We start from the raw sequence: 24701 nt of genomic DNA on the forward strand, positions 1-24701 counted from the left end.
GGAATATATACACAGGGTGAGCTGGAACTAGAGGCATATACACAGGGTGAGGAGCTTGAGGCAGCTGCAGCTGGTTTATACAATAAGGATCAGTAGCTTGAGGAATATATGCACAGGGTGAGATGGCACTAGAGGCATATACACAGGGTGAGGAGCTTGAGGCAGCTGCAGCTGGTTTATACAATAAGGATCAGAAGTTTGAGGAATATATACACAGGGTGAGATGGCACTAGAGGCATATACACAGGGTGAGGAGCTTGCGGCAGCTGCAGCTGGTTTATACAATAAGGATCAGTAGTTTGAGGAATATATACGCAGGGTGAGATGGCACTAGAGGCATATACACAGGGTGAGGAGCTTGAGGCAGCTGCAGACGGTTTATACAATAAGGATCAATAATTTGAGGAATATATGCACGGGTTGAGCTGGAACTAGAGGCATATACACAGGGTAAGGAGCTTGAGGCAGCTGCCGCTGGTTTATACAATAAGGATCAGTAGTTTAAGGAATATATGCACAGGGTGAGCTGGAACTAGAGGCATATACACAGGGTGAGGAGCTTGAGGCAGCTGCAGCTGGTTTATACAATAAAGATCAGTAGTTCGAAGAATATATACACAGGGTGAACTGGAACTAGAGGCATATTCACAGGGTGAGGAGCTTGAGGCAGCTGCTTTATACAATAAGGATCAGTAGTTTGAGGAATATATACACAGGGTGAGCTGGAACTAGAGGCATATACACAGGGTGAGGAGCTTGAGGCAGCTGCTTTATACAGTAAGGATCAGTAGTTTGAGGAATATATACACAGGGTGAGCTGGAACTAGAGGCATATACACAGGGTGAGGAAGCGCTTGAGGTATATGCCGAGAGGTGAGGAGCTCGAGCACAGCCGGGTTATATAAAGAGAGGATGAGGAGGGATGCGGAATATATACACAGGGTGAGGAGCCTGAGGCATATAGACCGGTGGGTTAGAAGCTTGAGGTGTGTACAGAAAGGGTGATGCGCTTGAGGCACAGACGGATAGGGTGAGGCACCTCAGGTATACTGAAAAAGAGAAGCGAGCACGAGGCATGTTTACAGATGGGTGAGGAGTTCTAAGCATATACACCGGGTAAGGGCCGTGACCCACTTTTAGAGACACATGACTGTTAAAACAAACAGGATGAGGACCTGTGGCACAAAGACAGGCAGTGCGGGGACCCCCGCGGCGTAGACAGTTTATATCACCTTCAAGTGCTATAAATAAACTGTTCACATGGACTAAAAAACAAGCGCATAGAAGCGACTAAGCTTACAGTGAAAACAATATATAAATAATCATGCTACATCTTAAGTCACACGAACATAGGGGACAGCAGGAGTCTGAGCAAACAGCTTAGTATCGCAAAGATCTCAAACACTTAACTTCTGTGCACACCAGCGCTGTAAACACCCACTAAATCCATAATATAATGCATGCGCAGATCCCGGCTGTGGCCTGCCACGATGCATGCTTTCACGAATCTATAAACTTCGCTGCTTACCTTCGCACATACCTGTTCGCTGCGCTCCTTATCCAAAACGAGCGCCGTGCTGATTATGTATGATGAACAGCGCAGCGCTCCTGATGAGCTGCAACTCAGCATGCTGGGCTGCAAAAATCCTAAAAGAAAGTTACCCTCCGAGACACATGAAGCACGAAAGCGGACGAAAACTGTAGTTAGGCAGTGCTGCTTCCGGAATAAACGTACGTTACGTTACGGATCGTCAGCCAATAATAAGCAAGCTAAGATGAGCAATGGCAGATGTTAACCAATGGGGAGCGGTAGGAGAAATTTCCCTCCATTTTGTGTTTACTATAGGTCTTGCGACAGCGCATGCGCTGTCTAGGCTCGACCTAAAACAAATTTATCCCTAAACAAAAAGTTAACAACAACCTCCAACGTCCAGTGTAGGGAGACCGTAAGTGATGTATCGGGAGCACCGGCCAATAATGAGCCAGGAAACTAGCACAAAATAATTTTTACCCAATGGCAAGCAGCAGCTGTAATCACTCTCAGTAGAGTTATTACTGCGGGTCTTGCAGACAGCGCATACACTGATGCTCAACCATAAAAAAAAGGAGTTTTTAGAGTTCTGGAATGGGTAGTAAGGAGTTTTTAGTCCTCAGGGATGGGTAGTTTATAGGGGTAGTAAGTCATTTTTAGTGCTCAGGAATGGGTATTGTATATTGGTAGAAAAGAGGTTTTAGGGTTCAGAAATAGGTAGTAAGGAGTTTTTAGTCCTCATGGACAGGGATTGTATAGAATAGTGAAGAGGGTTTAGATGGGCAGTGTAAAGGGGTAGTAAGGAGCATTTAGATGTGCATCTTAAAGTGGTAGTAGTGAGTTTTTAGAATTCAGGAATGGGTAGGTAAATTAGTATTATTTAAAGATAAAAAATGAATTTTATTGCATGGACTGGTGCACAAAATAGGCGTAATCCATCTGTGCAGCAAGAGGGGGTCCTCAAAACGTAAAATCTTGGACAAATGATGGAATCACGGTGATCTGGAGTAATTCATGCAATGGATTGTGTGATGTATTGCTGATCCGTGAGGCCTTTTTCTTTCTGCACTGTACCATTAATTTCAGCTTAAAAAAATCAATAAAGAATTGTATTTAAAAGCTAATTTAGTCAAAAATTTAGATTAATTAATTAAAAAATATATCTATGTCACAAGTGATGTGGTAAATGGTAATTCTAATCCATATATATATATATATATATATATATATATATATATATATATATATATATATATATATATATATATTAGTTTCTGCATGTGTGTGTATGTATACATACAAGCACCCCCGTAACTCCTCCAAAAATTGTGCGTGGACACAACTTTGCTTGCTCGTGATTTTATTTGCAAAAGAGCTGCTATGGCACGTTTTGGCCAGTCCTGGCCTCCATCACATACGCGCTGCAGTATGAAAGACATATTTATATAGGTCACAAGGTGTATGAACATAGAAAACATCCTGTGCAAATCACTGCAAGGTGCAAAGCATTATTCAATAATTATGTGCAAATCAGGCAATGTATTAAAAATAAGGTTTAAATACCTTCATAAAACTATTGAGATTTTCCAAAGATTTTGTAGTAGACATCCTAAAACCTATTGTCATATCTTAAAGTTTTTCATTTCAGAATAAATCCATTAACATGGGCTAAAACCAAACAATTCATTTATGTTGATTTAGATACAATGCAATTTTCAGGTCAATAAATACATATAATAGAGACCATAAACCTAGTGCTTTCAGGTAAAAAGGCACGGAGGTTGGCGATTAAATAGTTATAGTACATCTCCCAAGGAGTAATAACTTCACCAATCAGTATGGTAGCTATCAACATCACTGCATAAATCCATATTTGCAGAGACATACTTGTGTACCACTATCTTATAGGAGCCGACTCCCCAACTTATGGGCCAAATACATATTGCACAAACACTAGTGAATAAGAAAAATGACTAAAATCATCCAATCAATAAATAAAGATAAAATAGCACAATAAAACCCAAGTAATGAAAATAGTCAGATTCAAATGACATAAATAAATGTTAACATTCCCATGCCCATATCACCTGCAAAATTATAAAAATATACACTCTAAATCATACACATTAACCTGAATTGAAACCATATATACACTCATCATGTGAACATTCTCCATAAAAGTATATATATTTTCATACATGTTCTTTTTGCAGTTACGAATCAAATATCTGAAAAATCTCATGAGAAAGTATGGAAATCATATTCTTGGTTCAGGCCATTGGGAGCTCTGAAGTCCAAATTCATAATACATCTGGTCTCCAACTATCTTAGCGTCTGCTCACGATTGCCACCCCTGATCAACTTAGAAATCAAATCAATGACAAAATATCTGACAAAATTCTGATTCCCATTATGGTATTCGGCAAAGTGTCAAGCAACAGGGTAGGCTTGATCAACATTAGTAATATCCCTCAGATGCTGGAGAATCCTCTTATAGACCTGCAATTTGTTACCTCCCACATTTTTTAATTTACACTCACACTCTGGGACATACCCGGCATATTCAGTTTTGCAACTAAATATGCTCCTGATTTTCTGAGGTTTCTCACTGAAGGGTGTGGTGTATTCACTGATGTTATTTCCAAACTTGCAGGCCCTACACTATTTCTACGATGTAACCAATTCTTCTCATCCACTCGTTCAGGACTGCTTTTCACCAAGGCAGCCCTCGCAGAAAAAGCCAACCTGAATGCAATGGATGGTGCTTTAGGCAGGGTGGGCCCTAGTACGACGTCTCCCTGGACTAGTGACCAATGCTTTTTCATAATGGCCCTTAGTTGTTTATCCTGTTTGCTGAACCCCAATATCAATCTTGTGGTGCAGTCAGAATTTCTAGAGCGCCGATTAAAAAGCAACTCCTCCTTGCTCTTTTGATTGGCCTTCTTGAGTGCATTATAAGTATGTTTTTATGATATCCCCGTTGTGTAAATCTATTGGCAGCCTCATCTTGCCTTGACAAAATCATCAGGGAAACTACAATTTCTCCTAAGTCTAAGCATATCTCCATAGGGGATGCTGTTTCTTAGATGTACCGGATGGAAACTCCTGGCATGCAGCATAGAGTTGCTGGCAGTAGCCTTTCTATGTAAGCCTGACTCAGTTTTATTGTGTTTAATAAACACTTTCAAATCGGGAAATTCGGCTTGGGTCCTACAAATATGTGCTATGAACTGGAGGTTAATTGAATTATGATCGAATAAGTCAACAAATGATTCGGCGTACTCCAATGTACCCCTCCAAACTACAAAAGATTATCAATATATTGTAGCCAACATATTACATGATCATTACATAATGTATTGTGATCACTGATGAGCACTTGCTCCTCCCACTAGCCCATGTGTAAACATGCGTAACTGGGGGCGAAGCAAGTACCCATCGCGGTGCCACACCTCTTGTGGAAAATGTCCAGACACCACCTGATCAAACACAACAGCATACGACTATGTTCCAACATATTTAGTGGTCGACTCCAGAGGAAATTCAAGCCATCCTGGCAATTAATGCTTGTATATACCCAGGAGACATCAGGGTTCATTAAGAAATATTGACTTGGCCCGGTTTTCAATGGAAAAAATCTATCCGTATACAAGTGCTGAGTACGTGCCTCCTCAATACAATCGCCAAGGGAGGAGGTATGGATCTAATTATTCCACGTCATCTAGTGACGAATGGTCAAGTGATTCTGAACTTTCAAATCAAGCTTTCCCTCCGAATAGAGGTTACAATCAAAGAGGCAGAGGTCAATGGCGAGGCCAACGGTGAGTTTTCCAACCACCACCGCAATGGTGGCCCCCTGGGCCTTTTGGCTATCCTCCGATCCCGCCACCCGGGCACATTTTTCCTTACCAACCGCAGCCCCAGTTTTATCCGGATCAGTCTTTTTTAGGACAAGGCCGAGGGAGATCGCGAGGGAAATGTCGGAATCGACAGGCCCAAGTACATTGGGCAGACAATCCACCAGCACGATCAACAAGAAGCATGACGGAAGCACGGGCAGGAACGAGCAACGAGACGACTTACTCATCAATCTCAGTAATACTGACAAACTTAACTTATTGAACAAAGGATTAGGTTTCGTACCTTCTTACCGTGGTGACTCTTTTGAGGTGAGACAAGAGATGGCCCAATTTTTCAGAAAGATCCGGCTACATTTTTATTTCAAAGATAAATCAGAGGGTGATTCTATCGAGACAGATATGAATACTGGATTGAGAAATACATCTACATTCAATCCTTTATCCAATCAAGTACCCCCACAGGTGTTAACCTTTGAAAAGGCAATAATTTTGCAGATTGACAGTCTTTGTTCAAGTAACTCAAGACAATTTCAGAACTTGTGTCGCCATGCGCTCTCTATCTTCTGATGACTCAGTAACCATTAAGTCGGCTGATAAGGGGGGAGCCATTGTTGCAATGGATACCTCCGCTTATCGGACTGAGTGTCTGAGACAATTGGATGATCAACGATACTATCAGGTGTTGAGAACAGATCCCACCAAGAGATTGGAGCAGGAGATCAAGATCATAGTGGAAGAAGCTCTCGCGAATGGTTGGATCACTGCCAGTAAAGCTAGGTTTTTGATCAAAATCCATCCAGTAGTCCCATATTTTTATGCACTTCCCAAAGTGCATAAAATTCAGAGACCCCCACCTGGACGTCCCATTGTTTCAGGGGTGGGTTCATTGCTTGAACCTCTTTCCACTTTTGTGGATTATTTTTTGAGACCTTTGGTGTTGGCAATGCCCACGTATTTGAAGGACACCAAGGATGTTCTACGGTTGGTTGAGGAGATCTCTTTTGAACCAGAGGAAGATTTTCTCGTTTCATTCGATGTGGAATCTTTATATACCTGCATTCCACAAGATGAGACCCTTGCCACCATAGAAACCCTTTTATTAAGTAGCAACTTGGACTCAATTACTCCAGTTCCTTTCATTGTCAATTGTGCGAAAATTGCGATGAAAGAGAATTTTTTCAAATTTGAGGATCGTCTCTTTCTCCAGGTGTCAGGCACTTCGATGGGGAGCGTTTTTGCCCCTAGTCTGGCGAATTTGTATGTTCACTGCTTTGAACAACAATGCATTTTTAACATCAACAATCCATACTTGGATAATATCCGTTTATGGAAAAGATACATCGATGATGTTTTTGTTGTTTGGAGAGGGACATCAACATCTTTTGACGCCTTCAAGTTGTGGTTGAATAGTCAGAATGACTTTTTTAATTTCACATGTGAGTATAGCAATACTCAGCTACCATTCCTGGATATTTTGATCAGCCCAACGGAGGGAGGGCTTAGCACTGAACTATTTAAGAAACCTATGGCCAAAAATTCTCTTCTATTGCATGACAGCTTTCATCCCCAGGCCCTGCGGGAGAATTTACCTTTTGGCCAATTCTTACGCATTAAAAGAAACTGCTCCTCTATCAGTAAATACCAGGAGCATGCGAGTAATTTGGCTTTGCAGTTACAAACACGCAAATATCCAAAAAAACTTGTCAAAAATTCACTCAAAAGAGCTGCTAATAACAATCGGGCGGCTCTTTTGGAACCAGGTGTTCCTAAAGCCACCCAGGACAGATTGACATGTGTGCATACTTTTTGCAGTTTTTCAAACCAAAGAGCATCTTGGCTAATTGGAAGATTCTGAATATTGGTGGGGCAACACTACCGCGTCCATTGTTTGCTTTCAAACGGAGTACCAATATTAAAGATCGATTGGTACACACACGTCCTCGTATTCCTAATACGAATCAACAGAATACCCTTTGGGATTTATCCCCAGTCCAGGGTCATTTCCCTTGTGGGGCTTGTGCAGCCTGTTCGCACACGAACCACACAACTGAGATTGACATCGGCTCACCAAGACCGTGGCTTTTAAAAAGTCACACTAGTTGCAACAGCAATAATTTGATATACCTGATCACCTGCCCTTGTGCTTTCCGCTATGTAGGTATGACTACGCGGAAAGTAAAAACAAGAATACTGGAACACAAGAGCACTATTAGGTGTAAGAAATCTTCCACCAAATTGACTACACATTTTTTGAATGCTGCACACAATCCAGCAGATCTTAAATGGACTGTATTGGAGAAACCATTTATTCCTACACATATCACAGATGTTACCTCGTTTCTATTTAGACTCGAACAATGGTGGGTTCATAAGTTAAAAAGTGACAGTGGAGGTTTAAATGACGATATCCCGTGGGCTTCACTTTAAGTACCATGACCTTCATACGTCGGTTGATGAAACCCCCTGCCATTATTTTTGTGAGCCATCCAGGGGATACAGAGTGTTTGTTTCCAGATGGAGGCCCGGTAGCTTTGGATATTAGCTTTTGGCCACCCAGGCACTGGATCCGATTATACATTCACACATCATAGGGTCAGCCTGTGTGTCATTCTGAATGATACCCCCTGTGCTGCTTGGCACCAGTTTGTTCTCAATAGCCTTGCCCGGAGGGGGCTCTCTCACCGCAATCAGATGATATAGCGCATGAGAAGGGTGCGTCATCTGTTCCATGCATAGAGTATGCATATGTGGTGAGGGCTCGCTACTTAGTGACCTGATTTAATTATATACCCTAACATAGGAGGGTTGGGTTTTTGGCTATTTATTTATTGGTCTTAATTTGCGAGCTGTATGGTCTTAATTTGCGAGCTGTAAAGATCTGCATTGGTCCCTTGTGTTCCCTTTGGCTTCAAAATCCTTGCATATTGGGAGAAAAGCAGTTGCTATTTTGTATTTAATATGAGCGATATTTTATCTTTCCATTGCGCATGCGCATGTGAGGAGCATTCATGAGTAGCGAAGGCACCCTTTTTCACCTTGTTGGTAGCGAAAGGATCAAGGGTTGTGTATTACATTACGGAGGTTGTTCTTTCTGTATTTGCTTTGCCGCTTATAAAAATGTTTAAATTCTTTCTGCGTGGCCACTTCGAATACAAGCTATTTGCGCATGTGGAGGTGATTAGTGGACCACGCTTTACTTTTGCGTGTTCTCTTTCTCTACACGTGACCCTACGTGACGATCACAGCTGATTAACATTTGGAGCTGGCTGCGGATTATTTAACTGGCCGCGGGTCCCGTCTCCTTTCTACCTCCGGTCGCCGGCTCTACACGACTCGGAGTACCGACGGATAGGTGAGAGGCTGTGGGGCTCGGTTTATTTGCTATTTTGGCCGTTGTCCCTTTGTGATTTCGACTCAAGCATTGAATTACTGTGCGGATGATAGTAACTACATTGCTATCTTGTATTGAGGATAATCTCAGGGCAAATTTGTTTGGAACCACGTTCTCTTTTGAAAACATTTAAAACCAGTAAAGGCCAAGGGTTGCAGATAAGATAGTTTAGTTGGTTGGCAGCCCGCGGCGGTTTTCATTGTTATTTCCTTTGGGTTTTAAAATGAGGGTCTGATGTTGATGCTGTATCAACATCTTATGCATCAGATTTCTGCATTGACACGAGATCTCACTATTAGAAGAGTTGGTCTCTGTGTTTTTCATGCTATTGGCCTGTCTTTCTTCTTTTTTGGCCTTTTGTGTAATCACAATGGAATTTGTTTGATTACATTATTATTTTCATTTTGTTTAGATTGTTTTCACACCGACAAGTTCCTGGTTGCTTTCCTAGTTTGTAGTCAGATGTATACACTTACCTTCTAGAATTTCTATAGGAGTTAGTCTTCACCCACAGACAGAGGAAGGACAGGTTTTTGTTAATCACAATGTACACCGTTCCTTTGTAGAGCGGTGCCCCCTTCCTGAGCGGCTGCCAGGCAGAGGTGGGATTGAATACCCAGCACATGCGGGTAAGAGATTTAAATTATTTTCTATTCAGTAAGTCACATGATACACCTTACGATTGATGAATATATATTTTTTTGTTATTAATGAGTGGTTTTTGTATTATAGGTATTTTCCTCTTCCATCCAATGATAGTCTGACGAGTGATTGGATACATTGATTGTTGGACTTGGCCCTTTTTCCAGAAATTTTTCGCTTTTCTGGGAAAATAAATGTGTAAATGGAAAGACTGAAGGTGTGCAGACTGAGTTTCCCCATTTTAAAAATGTAAGTTAAGATGGATGCCAAAGCTGTGTGGTTGCGCCGTTTGACTGAGCTAGGTTGACAGTCTAGGCGTTCTTTCCCAGCAGCCCCAGCTTTTGGAGGGAAGCCTGGCACCCAGGGTGCTCTACCCCTCCCCCTAGGCCAGTTAGAGCCAGTTTCCCCAGATGCTTCCAGAAGCTTCTGGCACTGTCTGGAAGGTGGGGTGAGGGGCGTCTAAAGGGAGGAGCTGGGTTGCCATGCAGTCAGTCAGAGGGTGGACCTGGGAGAGAGGGGACCTGCTGCCAGGGGTTACCGCCACATAGGCCTGTGTGCTGGGCCCTGAGCCTACCTACCCCCCCCTACTGTCCACAGGGCGAGGGAAAGATATAGTTGGGGCAACGCAAACCTGGAGAAGCCCTCGCAGGAGTTTTAGGCGGTAGGATCAGTCAGGGACCTATGCCTCTGAAGGTGACAGGGTTGAGGCACTGCCCTTTAAGTGAGTGAGGGATCCTGAACTACCCACTGATCTGGCCCGGCGAGAGGAGAATCCAGGGACGACAGGCAGAGACTGAGTAGTCCGCCTGCAGCCACCAACGCAACTTCCCCCCCCCTCAAGCAACCCTCAATCAAGGGGCAGGGACCAGAGAGCGCTATTTACAAGCTGCCTGCAACGAGAGAGCGCTATTTACAAGCTGCCTGCAGGGAGAGAGCGCTTTATTCAAGCTTCCCGAGGAAGGAGAGCGCTATATCCGGTGAACGCTACATTTGAAGTGACTGTGTTCTGCTGGGGGGCGCTGTCTGTCCACTCCCCTGTGATGTCGCCATATTATTGGTAAAGCGACGCCAGTGGGAGCCCACCCCGCGTGATACCGCCGTGGGCGCGAGTGCCAACTGCCTCGGCGCTTATTTACATCACCGGGAGCCCACCCCGTGTGTGTGCCGCCACGCGGTGTTGGTGACTTATACCAGCGGGAGCCCACCCCGTGGTTTGTATGCTAAATCCACGGGAGCCTACCCCGCATTGCCCCCGCGAAGAGAAACTGACCAAAATCACCGCCGCGGCCCCCGAGGCCCAGGGAGAGCCGCCGCAGCTTCAGCGAAGGACGCGCCCCCGGTAAGCCGCGACGGGATTGCTGTCGGGCTCAGGCCCGAGAAGAAGGCCGGAGGACGCCGGACGAAGAAGCCCGGGGAGAGCGGGAGCCTACCCCGTCTCCCCCCCCTGGCGAGGAAGTGCCCCAGTGACGTTGGGGGCTCCCCGTGAGGAGAGGAGAGCCCCGCGGAAGAAGTCCCGGGTCCCAGGAGGGGGCCCAGGCGAAGTCTGAAGACGCGCTGCTGTGGTCGGGGGCTCCCCGGGACTGAGGAGAGCCCCGCATGCGGCGCCTACAGCAACCGAAGTCCGGAGCCGGCCCCAGGAGCTGGTGAGTGGGGCCTGGGGTTTTGCTCGGTGGGGGGGTGTCGGGGTACATTGCCGGTGCCCGCCCCTGGTGCCAGGAGCCTGCACAGCTGCCCCACCTGACAGCGGGCAGCTGCAACGAGCCGGCTTCAGTGTTTGGGAGCCCTTTCTGGAGCGAAGGCTCCCCCCACAGACAGGGCCTTTCTAGGAGCGGGGGATTGAGAGGGCGACGGGGCACATTGTCGGTGCCCGCCCCCCCTTTTTTTTTGCACCAGTGTGACTGTATAACGGCGGGACATAAGAAGAAGGGACCCGGGGGAATACCCCCCAAGGAAGGCTCCCAGCCCGAACAGGAGGTAGCGCTTTCATCCTTGATATTGGGAAGCGCTCCAGGAGCCGGCTATGGTCAATGCTCCAGTGAGCTGCTAGGTAGGGCTTCAAGGACCAGCCCTGGTGAAGGTGCCTATGCTCGAGTGCCCTGTTAGAAGCGCTATTAGATGGGTAGGCGCAGCACTACGTGTAGAGGCCAGTTTGGGAGCGCTAATATTTGGCTATGTTTATGTGCCATGTTCTGAGCGCTATTGCCCTGTACAGCGTTATGTTCTTAGGCCTGAGTTAAAGTGCTAGTCATTTGTTCTGTGCAGCGCTAGTTTCAGAGGCCAGGGTTTGATGTATTGATGCTCTGCCTAACCTAATTTCCTGCTTCAGGGGATGCCCAGGACGGTCATGTTTATTGTGATGCTGTGAGGTTTCCGTTACAGGTGTTCCGGCCTAATGTCTCACGTCATGCCTTGATGTATTTTATTGCAGGATTAATGTGGATGGATGGGAGCTTTATTTCTCACATACAATTATTTTATCTGTAAATCGCAATGATTCCGGCAGGGGCCCGATTGGCCCTGCCCTGTACATAATTCCCCCCTGTAAATTGGAACCGAGCGCCAGTTGGCGCAGTATAGAGATTACCTGACACCTAGTGGTTTTGACAATACAAAAGTTATTTCTACCTAAACTGGTGTAGTGTCTCTTTTTGTAGTGTGCCTTGTGTGTCGCCTGTGTGTACTGCGTGGATGCTTTGCACATTTCCTCCGGAGTTTGGCCCGCCCGCTCTGCACCACGCTACCCGTTTCCAACATTGATAAAGTTACATTCGGTATCCTTTTTGTTGCACTGGTTCTCACTTTGTTCACAGTAGCACCTGGTATAGGTCCTGATGAAAGCCTGACCCGATTTCGGGCATTATGGCTGAAACATGTCGACCATTTTTTTCACTGTCACCAGAGCGGTTTTAAATCCATACCGCTGGTGCGCTGGTTTTAATCCTGGGAAAGGGTGAATATGAATAAATGCCTGATTGTACAACTCTTATCCAGTTTTATTCAACACTGTTGCACTTATATATTATTTGCGCTGCGCCTTCATTCACACCTTTGTTTTTCACATGAGGATTTAGGATATCCTAGTCAATATTCAAAACATCCCTGTGCTCCTCTCTCTAGCTGAGAGGGTCGTAGCCCTCCAAGGAACTAGGTTTTTCCTTGGAGAGGAGAATCCCCATGATGAAGCATGTCACCTTCGTGGTGAGTGAGGGATTTGGTCCTAATAAGGGAAATGCCCTGTGGCGCCTTTAGGTGGGCATTTAGTGACTTTCTGAATAGATTAAATTTCATCTGCTTGTAGCTTTTATAGCACACTTTTTCTAGTTTTTGCTTTAGACCCATGGATTTCGTACTGTTTGTTGTTTCATTAAGAAATAGTCAGAATGCCAAGTGATGTCACAGATGTGTTTCAAGAAATCTTTAGTATCTAACACAATGGATGGAAGGTTCTTAACAAAAGTTGGAAGAAAAAAAATCAATGTAACGAGGTATTTCACAAACGTGCTATCTTGAGCAGAAATTATGGGTCTGTCTGGAGGATGCAATTTATTCTTATGCACCTTTGATAATAGATATGTTAGGTATCTTATTAAAATCATTTTTTTTAAATTGATATTCCTCCTAACTCAGAAAGCCTTCATCTCTCCATGTTGTTAATTGCCTGCAATATTGTAAATCAGTTGCTTTCACTGTGTCCAAGCTACTTTTCACATAACAATCAACATTGTTTAGTTGATTGTAGGCTTCCTGTAGGTAGTCATTTAGTGGTCACAGGACGATGTTGCCCCCTTTATCAGCATTGCGTATAACAACATTGCTCTAGTTCTGCAATTTTTAAAAAATCAGATTCTGATATTTTACCTGCTGCATATTATATTTTCTTTTGGCACGCTGCGTTACCTGGTGATATATATATATATATATATATATATATACACACACACACATATATGCAGGTATTAGAAGTACTGCTCACCACCTAAAATGCAAAGTAAAGTACTCCTCAAGTAAAATACTGTTATGTAATCATAATCCCAATGTGATTACTACAATGTAATGACTAACAATGTAAGACATTGATGTAACAAATAACATTTGAATGGTCCTTACCTTGAGAAAACATGGCTTTTCCTCTAGCACACAGCAGGTTTTCAACAGCATTTTAAACAAAAACAACATTGCCACTATTTGAAGCTTACCGTAATCTGCATTTGTGTTTGGATGCACGGATAATGCAGTATCTGTTCACGGTGTAAAAGTAATCGTGGTATGGGACATCGTGTGTGGCTACATCTGTGTCTACCAGATATAACTGCCCTTCCTGGCTCTCTTTATACAAGACCTGACACAAAGAGATAACAAAGCGGTCATACATGTACATTTTATTGTGTCATATTGCAATTTGATTCATATAATGTTTACTACACCTGATAAAACTTGTGGTCATTCTATCAACCTTTAGAATCTTTTCCCACTATGACAATTTGACTGAATTCTAGAACTAGCAAGCACCTAAACTGACTGAGCTTTGATTTTAATTGGCTTAGAACATACCCAACAGTAATATGACAACAAAACATTCCTTGCACAAAAGAAAGTATGTTACTTACCTCTAACTGTAGTTCTCCAGTACCTTCTAAAGCAGTACAATAAAGTACACATAGCCTATAATGGCTAAAAGACATTTATTGGATTAGCTTATCCACATCATTTCTAAAGTACCAAACTTCAGCCAATCAGGCGACTGCACCCTGTAGAACACTCCCCACAGAGGCATCTTACCTCAGATTTTCAAGCACCAGCAGTGGAGCCTCCATGGGGGGAAGGGGGGGGGGGGGGAGGATGGGTAGCATTTGATTCTATGAAAGATATCAATACTGGAAAACTACAGTTACAGGTTAGTAACTTGTTTTAGTCTCCAGTATTGGATCTTTCATAAATTGATATCCTTGAATCAGAATAGATATCAATTAAAGTATTTATAAGCCTGCCAAGAACATAATACAATAAGAAAAGAGAGCCTTGTTGGAACAACTGGAGAGAGACATCTGCCAATCGGAATCCCAGCAGGTGTTAGATGACTAGGGCAACTCACATCATGCACTATTCCTCGAACATAAGGAACACAGGGATGTCGCAGGGGACGCCGCCAGAAACCATTACTGAGCTACCCAACATTGCCTGTATGAGGTAGGGGATAGGGCCGGTAAAATGCTGGCCCGACTGGACAGGAAGGAGGCAGCGCTCTGATGGACCATGTAGATCTGCAACGATAGTGACAAGCGGACTATGACAGGCATGGCATAATTGACATGTTTGCGAAATTATTACGCCCAAATCTATTCCCCAACACAGGCGACCGTGATCGATGAATCTCGCGACCTACTCATGGACATTCAGATGCTGGAGCTCTCCTGAGACGACAGACAGGCAGACAGGCCCTGGAAGAGGACCTGGCAAAGGAGGAGGTGGCACAGGCTATCGATGGCCTAGCGCCAGATAAAGCTTTGAGCCCTAATGGTCTTTCAATAGAACTCTATAAATTGACAACTGAGAGTGTTCCCTCGCCTCTCCTATGCATGTTTCTGTAGAGGTGTGAGGTTGACCAACTTTCTCAGGACCAAAGGCTAGAGAGTATAGTGGTTATTCCCAAGGAGTACAAATCGCCTGAGGACTGTGCCTCCTACAGGCCCAGATCTCTACTGAATGCAGAAGTTAAAATCCTTGCAAAGCTTTTGGCGTGATCAGGTCTCTGATTCACCCCAATCAGTCTGGCTTTATGCTGGGAAGAAACACAGCATTCAACTTGTTATGGCTGGATGGAGTACTGTCCTTGGACGCATGGATGGCTTTTGATACAGTTAAATGGCCTTTTATGTAGGCAGTCCTAGAAAAGATGGAATTCGGTTCCTCGACTGTTTTGCTCGAACGCTTTAGCTCAGGTGGCAGTAAATGGAGGCACATCAGCACCGTTTGACCTTTGGAAGGGTACCAGACATGGTTATCCACTCTCCCTCCTGATTTTTGCTTTAATATTGGAGCTATTGGCAGCATGGGTCCTTAGCGACTCCATGGTTAGGGGATTGAGATGGACCACAGATTGGGAGGACCATATCTCACTCAATGCGGATGACATCCTGCTTTACGGCGCTGACCCGCCCTCCGCACATGACAGGGTCTTGCACATACTCTCTCTATTGCAAACACTGTTGTTAGACCATCAACTAGGAATAAGTCCCTATTCTTTTTTCTTTATGAATAGCCCCCAGTACTCCCTGATGACTGTGAGGCTAGTGTGTTTCGCAGAGGGAGTTTGATATTTGGGCATTGAAGGAAAGTAGAATCTGCTTTCGTGGTTACCCCCACTTTTTGCCTGGTGTCAGTGTGTTTTTTTAACTTAGTTTTCTGGGATCCTGCCAAACAGGACCCCAGCATCTGTACATTCTCCCCTGAATGGATTCTGGTAAGTACTTTGGTATCTCCACAAGTGGCTACTAGTGTACACTTGTAAGTTTCTAGTATATGGTATTGGGGTACCTGGGGCATAGGAATACCAGGGGTCTCCCATGGGCTGCAGCATGTATTGTGCCTCCCATGGGAGGCCACATAAACTGTGACTAAAGGACTCCCATGGGAGGCCACTTAAACTGTGACTAAAGGACTGCCATTGCAGCCTGTGTGAGTTGGTGCTTGCACCTCTCACGACAGATATACGTTTCCTTATATCGGAGGTCACTGCACTTAAAACCTATAAGTCACCCCTATGGCAGGCTCTTCAGTCCTGAGGACAGGGGGTGTTTGGTTATAAGTGTGAGGGTGCTCCTGTGTGAGCAGGACACCCCTACAAATCCTGAGTCAATTCTTCAGGCTTTGTAAGTGAGGTCAGTCATTTCAAGACATATAGTGGACATCAGTCATTAAGAGATGTCTAACTATAAAATGGCTGTATAGAACCCAATCATGTTTGGTATCAAACATGTTGGAATCATAAGCAACACCGATTCCAGTGTTGGAAGTATGTTCCCCTGTACTTGGAAGCCCCTTAAGGGACCCCGCTCTACTCCCGGTAACAGCCTTTCAGGGCGGAAAGCAAGCTAGAGCTGCTGCCGACCATAGACATGATTCAGCCCTCCTGCTGCTGAGCCAAGCTCAAGTAGGGGGAAGGTAGAACAAAAGGTTTCTTCTAGCAGGGAAGTGTGACCACTTTCCAGGCAGGACTTGGTGTATTGGGCTGGGGGCGACTGCCAGCGCCACCAGACTGTTTGAAGGGCACAGATGGCACCCTCCTTGCATACTCCAGTTTGAGTCAGTTCAGGAACCCTTGGTTCCCGCTCAGGCGTGAAACTGCACAAAAAACAGGGAAGTATCTTGTCCTTTGTCTGGCCCCTCCTCTGGGAGGGACCCTGAGTAATCCCAACTCTTTCTTTAGGGTACTCAAGGGCTTCCCTGTGGGTGGGTCCTCAGATTAATTCTGGGACCAGACTCAACCCTGAAACTACATTGCTCTTCAATCGTCTGGACACTTGGACTTCGTTAGACTTCGACTGGAACAGAGACTGCATCAAGGAAGACTCCTGCTGCTCCTGGTCTCGCTCTTTTTCAAGTCTAACGAGTCATCTGTCTGTGCTTCATCCAGGATCTCTGGAAGACCTGTGGGCATCAAGGACAACCAAAGAAATCTCCCTTGGAGTGAAGGACTCAGTACCCTGCATCTGCAGGCGCTTCAAAAAAACTAACCGGTCTGCTGCTCCAGACGTCCCACAGACATCCCGAGGCTCAGCAACACAGGTGATGGTTCTGTGGCTCCCAGGAGGCCTTGCCTGTCTTCCCTGCAATTTGGAGGACAGTGTCCCTCATCGGGACTGCTGGGACCGAACCCATCTGCATCATGTCGACTCGCCATTGACAAGGTTTGTTGGCTCTGCACTTCAGAGATTTTCAGACCAGAAGCTCCAGCACCTCACTTCCTGAAGAACAGAGTCCACGCTGTATCTCCTGCACCATTGGGCCTCCGATTTTTGAGGTGATCCTCTTGCGACTCCTGTGCATCCAGCCCGTAGAGTCCTCTCGGGGGGTCTTCCTTTGCTTCAGGTGCGTAGACTGTCCCCTCTGCTTGCAGGTTCTTCAATTCAAGAATCCACAGGACTTCTCCACAGTCCTCTCCAGAGGCAGCTTTGCAAACTCCCATTGTCGTCTACAGCATGTTCCGACGTCACTTCACCCCTATGCACCTGGCTTCTTCGATGCAGGTAACCTGGTTCATGGGGCATCAATGGGTGGGGTGCCTCTCAAACCTTCTGTCTTCCAACGGGTTTTCGTTGGGAGTCCTCTGGGAAGGGCCCTTTTTCTTTAAAACTGCAAACGCAACTTCTGCGTTGAGTTCAATTAGGCATGCGGCTGTGTCTCCACTCTGTACACAGCCTCCGTGGGGTTTCTGGGTACTTACCTTGGGTGATTCCTTGTGTCTACAGCTTCTCTGAGTCTTCTGGTCCAATGAGTCTTCTCTTTTGCAGTTCACATTTCACCTTTTTAATTTATGGTTTGGTCACCCCTGGAGACCAGAGTATATTTGTGCTACTTACCTGACTATTTCAAAGTACTCTTGTGTACTGTGTTGATAGCTCCGGGTAGGGGATATAACAATGTGTTAGTGATTGTGTTGTGTAATAAATAAATAGACTTATTTTTATATAAGCACTGTGTGGTTTTTTTCATTTAACTTGCACCACTATTGATTAAAGTTAGTAAAACAAGCTGCTTTACACTCCTTTGAGATAAGCCTGAAGGCTGCTCTCCATAGCTACCACTTTGAGAGCTTTCTATGGTTATCAAAGACCACTAAAATCCCAATAAGGGTTGTCTGGATTAATGCAAGGTGCATCACTTAAATAAGTGTGCCCCATATACAAAGCCAGCCTCCTACAGGCATCTTTATCAAGAGATATCCTGATGCATTTATACTCATAACCTTGAACCCCCAACGATACGCTTGCGGAGAAACATGAAGCACTGGAGGACCTTCCATCTTTCCTTACTAGGAAAGGCGGCTCTATTTAAAATATTGGCCCTCCTTGGATTCCTGTATGCACTTCAAAACATGCCCTATCCAAAAACGCAGTCCTACTTCCATGCCATTGACATCTAAGCCTGTGCACTCCTCTGGGACGGTGGTCTCCCTCGAATAGCGTTCCAGAAATTGACGAGGGATTGGTACAATGGGGGAATGGCCTTTTGTAACATTCAGAAATATTATTTGCCGCCAAAGCTTAACGTCGTCAATCATTGGATACACCTTCCAGGAGACGAGCCAACAGATGGACAGGAGAAACATGCATCAGGGAGGGGTACTTGCGAGCCATCTACGGGGAGGGGCGAACCGCACATCCCTGTTTGACCCTACGGCCGTCACTATCTCCCTGTGGCACCTGGCGATGGCGGTCAAGGGCTGGGGAGGGGGAGCGTAAGATCATACAGGCCACTCCCTTGTGGGACACAGCACGTCTAAGTACCGTGGCCCTTCAGAGGAGCTTTGACAAATGGGATCTTACTGGCCTGTCTCAAGTGGGTGATTTATGGAAAAATGAAGATGTGCTCCCCTACTTGGAACTACAAAATGACTACCAATTGCCGCCCACAACGGCCTATAAAAATGTGCAAGTCCATCACGCCCTGTACAATGCGATCCCAATGGAGAGAGTACCTTTCTGAGTTTTCCCCTCTCAAGGACAGACTACTGGACGACTAGTATATCACTCACATATCAGAAACTGGTATGTAACTCCCTGACACTGCGATCTGATTGAAGAAGGCCTGGCAGAGGGACCTGGATGCTGTGGAGGAGGACGAGTGGCTGGAGGCCTTGGCTTCCCCATGTGAAGTGGCCATACACTAGTGATTCCATCTCATACAGGTTAAAGTCCTCCATAGGAGGTATTATGCCGACATACCACTAATGAAAATGGGCAAAATAGACCCGCCGCTCTGCTTCAAACACTGTGGACAAGAACCCACATTTTTTCATATGATATGGGACTTCCCGTGCTTCAGAGGTATTAGGCGGTGGTGGTTGCCTGCCTTATGAATGTGTGTGGAGGTGGGTTAGAGTCCTCAGCAAAATGTTGCCTCAAACATTTGGGGAAATACAGATATCACTCGCATGGACCTCCTCTGGGCTACACTGGGACTGATGGTGGCCAGACGAAACATAGCTAGGCTTTGGGGAGTTGACACTGCACCACAGTTAAGGGACTCGAAGAGCGATATGGACTGGTGTATGTAAGCGGAAAAAGTAGTTTTCGAAAGTAAAGGGTGTCCGCACAAACAGACTAAGGTGTGATGGAAACAGAATGCCTATTGGGGTAACCTGTGTACTTCTGTGATAAGTGCTGCTCGAAAGACTTTCGACCGGTAAGGTTTGGATGTATTTGCAGGTCAAAGACTTGTTGGGGATGGGGAAGTGTGAGTAACTACCTGGTTATGTACTGCAATGTGCCAATGTAGCTTTTACCATTGTGCTTTTATCTAATGTCACCTGGTTTGTTTTTAGATTACATGCAAATAAAAAGAATAAACAAAATTTAAAATACAATAGCGGACAGTGGGGTACAAATATAATCAAAAGGCTCACCTTACTGAAATAAATGGTGTAACACCATTTGTCCCACAGCCACATCACTGTGCTGCGCCGACTTCAGGCAACAATGTTGCGTGAACTTTTGCCTGTTCTTCCAGGTCGGTGGCTCGACAAATATTTTCAAGAAGCACCCTAGCGATCAAAGTGGTCGAGGTAGCGACTGCTGTAGTAGAGTGCGCCTTAACCTTATTTGTCAAAAATCTTCCAGCTCTGTAATGGCAGAAGTGGATAGCAGCTGAAATCCATCGAGCTATGCTCGCCTTGGAAACTAGACCACCGGTATGATGAATAATTATAAAAATCCTGCTACAGTCTGTGCTGTCTTGCCAATGATTGACAAGAAATGCAAGACACTGGAGAACTCGTCTGCATGTCTGGTGGGGCACCCATGAACAGATTCTCTGTGTTCCTGAACTCTTTGGTGAAATGTAAATAAAATTTCAGGCATCTTTTGACATCCAATGAATGCAGCGATTTCTCCGCTGCGGTTTCTGGATTCAGAAAGAAAGTCTTTAGTACAATAAGTTAAGATTGGTTCTGAGTATCACAGTATCATCTTTATACAGCAAGAAAGGTTCTTTAATCATGAATGCTTGTATTTCACTAACCCTGCTGGCTGATGTAAGCGCAAAGAACAAGTTACTTACCTTCTGTAATGCTGCTTTTTTCTGGTGGTGTCTCTGCCTGTTAATTCCTTACCTTTTGGATTCCTCATCTTTTGAATTACTCCTTGCGCAGTATTCCACAGGAATATTTCTCCATAGCTCTCAAACGTTGACAAGGATGTCACTATGGAACGGTTCCGCTCATGACCCCATGAGATATAATTGGAGCCATAAGTAGACCTAGTCGGCGTGCTGACATCGGTTCCACCCGTTTTTTTCCATGCCTTCGAGGCGAACGGGTGAACCGACAACATTTCACAAGTATACACAGCATACAGAACCAAGAAAGAAACTGGGAATTCTAAAACATAGACATTTCCTAGTAATAAATTCCACATAATTTCAAGTTTTTCATAATAAAATGCATGAATCCCATGTCCATTAATTTTCGGTATTAATAGGCAGGCAACGGGGAGGCATGTGATTCAGTGAGGAATCCACAGGCAGATACCGTATACACCAGAAAAAGTGTTACTGAAGGTAAGTATCTTGTTCTTCTGAAGCATACATCTGCCTGTAGATTCCTCACCTTTTGAATTGAAGTACAAGTTACTTACCTTCGGTAACGATACATCTGTAAGAGACATCGATTAGTTATAGATTCCTTACTTTAGAATTACCCCCAGGCGTCAGACTGGATCCGGAGAATTTTCCGTCAGCAGTATCCCTGCGCGTCAAAAAGGTGGCATTGTCCGGCTCCACGTTTGTCGTTAGCGGCGTGGTCGACGGGATTGCGTCACGGTAGCTACTTAGACACCGCCTTTGCACGCTGATGTCAGTTCTTTTACACGACATTCCACGCCAGAAGCGCAGAGCCATGCAAGACCACTGGTGCACAAAACTAGGTCCCTGAAAGGGATTCCCTCACCTGAGAAGTCAGTTCGCAGAATGGGGATGTTGGGTGGGCGGTAAGGAATCTATAACTAATCTATGTCTCTTACAGATATATTGTTACCGAAGGTAAGTAACTTGTACATCTGAAAGAGACAATTAGTTATAGAATCTTTACCTTAGAATAGATACCCCAGCAATACCAACCCCGGGGGTGGGTCTGCAAACTAAGTTCACACCAGAAAGTCTTGGAGAACAAAACGGTCAAAGCCGTCTCTCCGGACTTGGCTGTCCAGGCATTAGTGTTTTGTGAACGTGTTCATAGATGCCCACGTAGCTTCCTGACAGATGTCATTGAGGGAGGCTCCCCATCCCAAAGTAGAGGTCGCTGCCGTCACCCTGGTGGAATGGGTGTGCAGTCTCACTGGAGGCTCCTTATTTGCCAACGAATAGCAAGTTTTAATGCACAAAACGACTCACCTAGAGATAGTCCGTTTGTGCACGGCCCGACCTTTATTGGCGCCCACGTAGCCAACAAAAAGCTGGCCATCCACCCGGAAATGCTTGGTGCGAGCCAAATAAAATGAAAGCACATGTTTTGGAGCCTCTCTTCCTCCTTAGAAGGATGTTGAGGTGGAAAGAAGGTGGGCAAAGTGATGGTTTGACCAATGTGGAAAGAAGCCACCACCTTTGGAGGAAAAGAAGGCCTGATTCGGAGGACGACCTTGTCCGGATGAACAGCCAGAAAAGCAGGTTTGGAAGAAAGGGCTTGCAGCTCACTCACCCTGTGAGCAGAGGTGATGGCAACCAGAAAAGCAGTCTGTAGAGTAAGAAGTCTGAGAGGATAGTTATGAGGCGGCTCAAAGGGTGCACACACAAGGTAGGTAAGAACCAAGTTCAAGTCTCACTGAGGCATTACAAAGCCTAAGAAAGGCTGAAATGGCTGAGAGATAGCCCTTAAGAGTGCCCACAGCAGCGACCTGCTGGGCCAAAGAAAGGAGGAACTAGAGAACCTCAGAAAGAGGGGCAGAAAGAGGATTTACAGCCCTTGCTGCGCATCATGCCACAAATTTGTTCCATCTGCAGGCGTATATCATCTTAGTGGAGGGACGCCTGGATGCCAAGATAACATCACAGACTTCGGGAGAAAGGCCTAAGGCTGTCAACTGTCGCCGCTCAATCTCCACGCAAGGAGGTGGAGGCTGGACAGGTTCAGGTGGAGGACCGTCCCCTCCTGCTGCGACAGAAGATCCTCCCGAAGAGGCAGTCTGATCTGAGGATCGATGGCCATGAGTAACAGCTCGGGATACCAGACTCTTCGTGACCAATCCGCAGCCACAAGAATGACTTGGGCCCAGTCGCGCTTGATCTTCTTCAGCACTCTGGGCAGAAGTGGTATAGGCATAAAGGCGTATAGAAGACCGTAACTCCACTCGCGATGAAAAGCATCGCCTAGCGAGTGCCGCCTTGGAAATTGCAACGCGCCGAATTGCTGACATTGTGCATTCTCTTCAGTGGCGAATAGATCTAACCAAGGCTCTCCCCCCTGTTGAAAAAGACCTTGCGCCACCTCTAAGTTAAGACACCATTCGTGATCTATCATGCACCTGCGTCTGAGTTTGTCCGCCCTGGCGTTCAGTGAACCTGCCAGGTGTTGAACCACAAGGGATATGCCCTGATGTTCCAGCCATGTCCAGAGACACATGGCGGTAGTGTTGTCCGTGAACACCTGCACCACTCTTCCCCGGACAGAGGGAAGGAATGCTTTTAGTGCAATACGGATCACCTGAAGCTCCAGAAGGTTGATGTGGAGCCCGGACTCCTCCGGAGACCAGAGGCCCCTGATCTCCGCCTCTCCCAAGCCGCCCCATCCCAACAGTGATGCATCTCTCACCACTGTGAACTCAGGTTGGGGAAGGGAGAGGGTTCTGCCGTTGACCCAATCCTGGTTTGTGAGCCACCACTGCAATTAACGTGCAGTGCCCTATGAGATCTGAACACAATCGGACAGATTCCCCTAATGCTTTGCCCACTGGAACTTCAGGTCCCACTGCAGAGCCCGCATATGCCACCTAGCATGATCTACCAGAAAGATACAGGAGGCCATGAGACCCAGCAGCCTCAGGGTCATTCTGACCAAACCCCAGGATAAGGGCTGAGAGATCGGAATCATAGCCCGGACTCGCTGCTCGGGAGGATAAACCCGAAACGGATTAGTGTCCAGACCGCTCCAATGAAGAGGAGCTTCTGAGAGGGAGTCAGGTGTGACTTCGGCACGTTGACGGTGAACCCCAGCAAATGCAAGAAGTCGGCCGTAGCCTGGAGGTGGCATACGTCAGCCTGGGGCGAGCCTGTCTTCAACAGCCAGTCATCGAGCCTGGAACCCCTGATCTGGGCAGATGAGCTGCGACCACCGCCAACCCTTTTGTGAACACCCGAAGGGCGCTTGTAAGGCCAAAGGGGAGCACAGTAAACAAAGTGCTCGTGGCCCACCATGAACCGTAGGTAATGTCGGTGGGCCGGCAGGACGGGGGATGTGAAAATAAGCATCCTGCAAGTCCAACGCTACCATAGAGTCTCCAGGGTCGAGGGCAGACAGGACCTGAGCTAGCGTCAACATTTTGAACTTCTACTTCCGGAGGAAGCAGTTGACGTTCCTGGGATCCAAGATAGGATGGAGGCATTTGTCCTTCTTGGGCACCGGAAAGTAGTGGGAATAGCGACCACTCCTGGGGCAGGAACTCGCTAGATAGCTCCTTTGGCCAAGAGTGCCGAAACGTCCTGTTGGAGAAGGGCCAGATGATCCCCCGACATGCGATGGTGCTGAGGTGGCATGGATGGAGGGGTAGTCCCTTCGGACTATCTGCAAAACCCACCTGTGCGACGTGATGGTGTACCAGTAGGGGAGGTGATGGCGAATCCTGCCGCCCACTGGTGATTGGTGGCCCTGAAAGGTCGGACTTGGAGAGTTTGGAGGCTGCTGCAGAGGGGGCTGTGGTGGACTGGCCCGCACGCTGGCCCCCAGACCCACAACGGTGGTTCCCACGTCCCCGGCCGGGCAGGGGCTGAACAGCTTGCGCCAGCCTGTGGCTCTCGGCGGAACGCGGCGGGTCACCCCTTCCGTAGCCACGAAAGGGGCGAAAAGCAGACT

General features: G+C 46.1%; 1 protein-coding gene across 5 annotated transcripts in view; it reads right to left on the reverse strand.

Annotated features, from left to right (window-relative positions):
• Positions 1–24701, reverse strand: part of GRAMD1C (GRAM domain containing 1C) — a 1366575-nt gene that overhangs the window by 279422 nt on the left and 1062452 nt on the right. For all 5 annotated transcript variants that reach the window (XM_085621077.1, XM_085621075.1, XM_085621076.1 and 2 more), the window contains one exon: positions 13621–13763. In XM_085621077.1, coding sequence (XP_085477203.1) covers positions 13621–13763 — 143 coding nt within the window. The remainder of the gene's footprint in view (positions 1–13620; positions 13764–24701) is intronic.

This window comes from Triturus cristatus, chromosome 8 (assembly GCF_964204655.1).
Source record: "Triturus cristatus chromosome 8, aTriCri1.1, whole genome shotgun sequence".
NCBI lineage: Eukaryota > Metazoa > Chordata > Amphibia > Caudata > Salamandridae > Triturus > Triturus cristatus.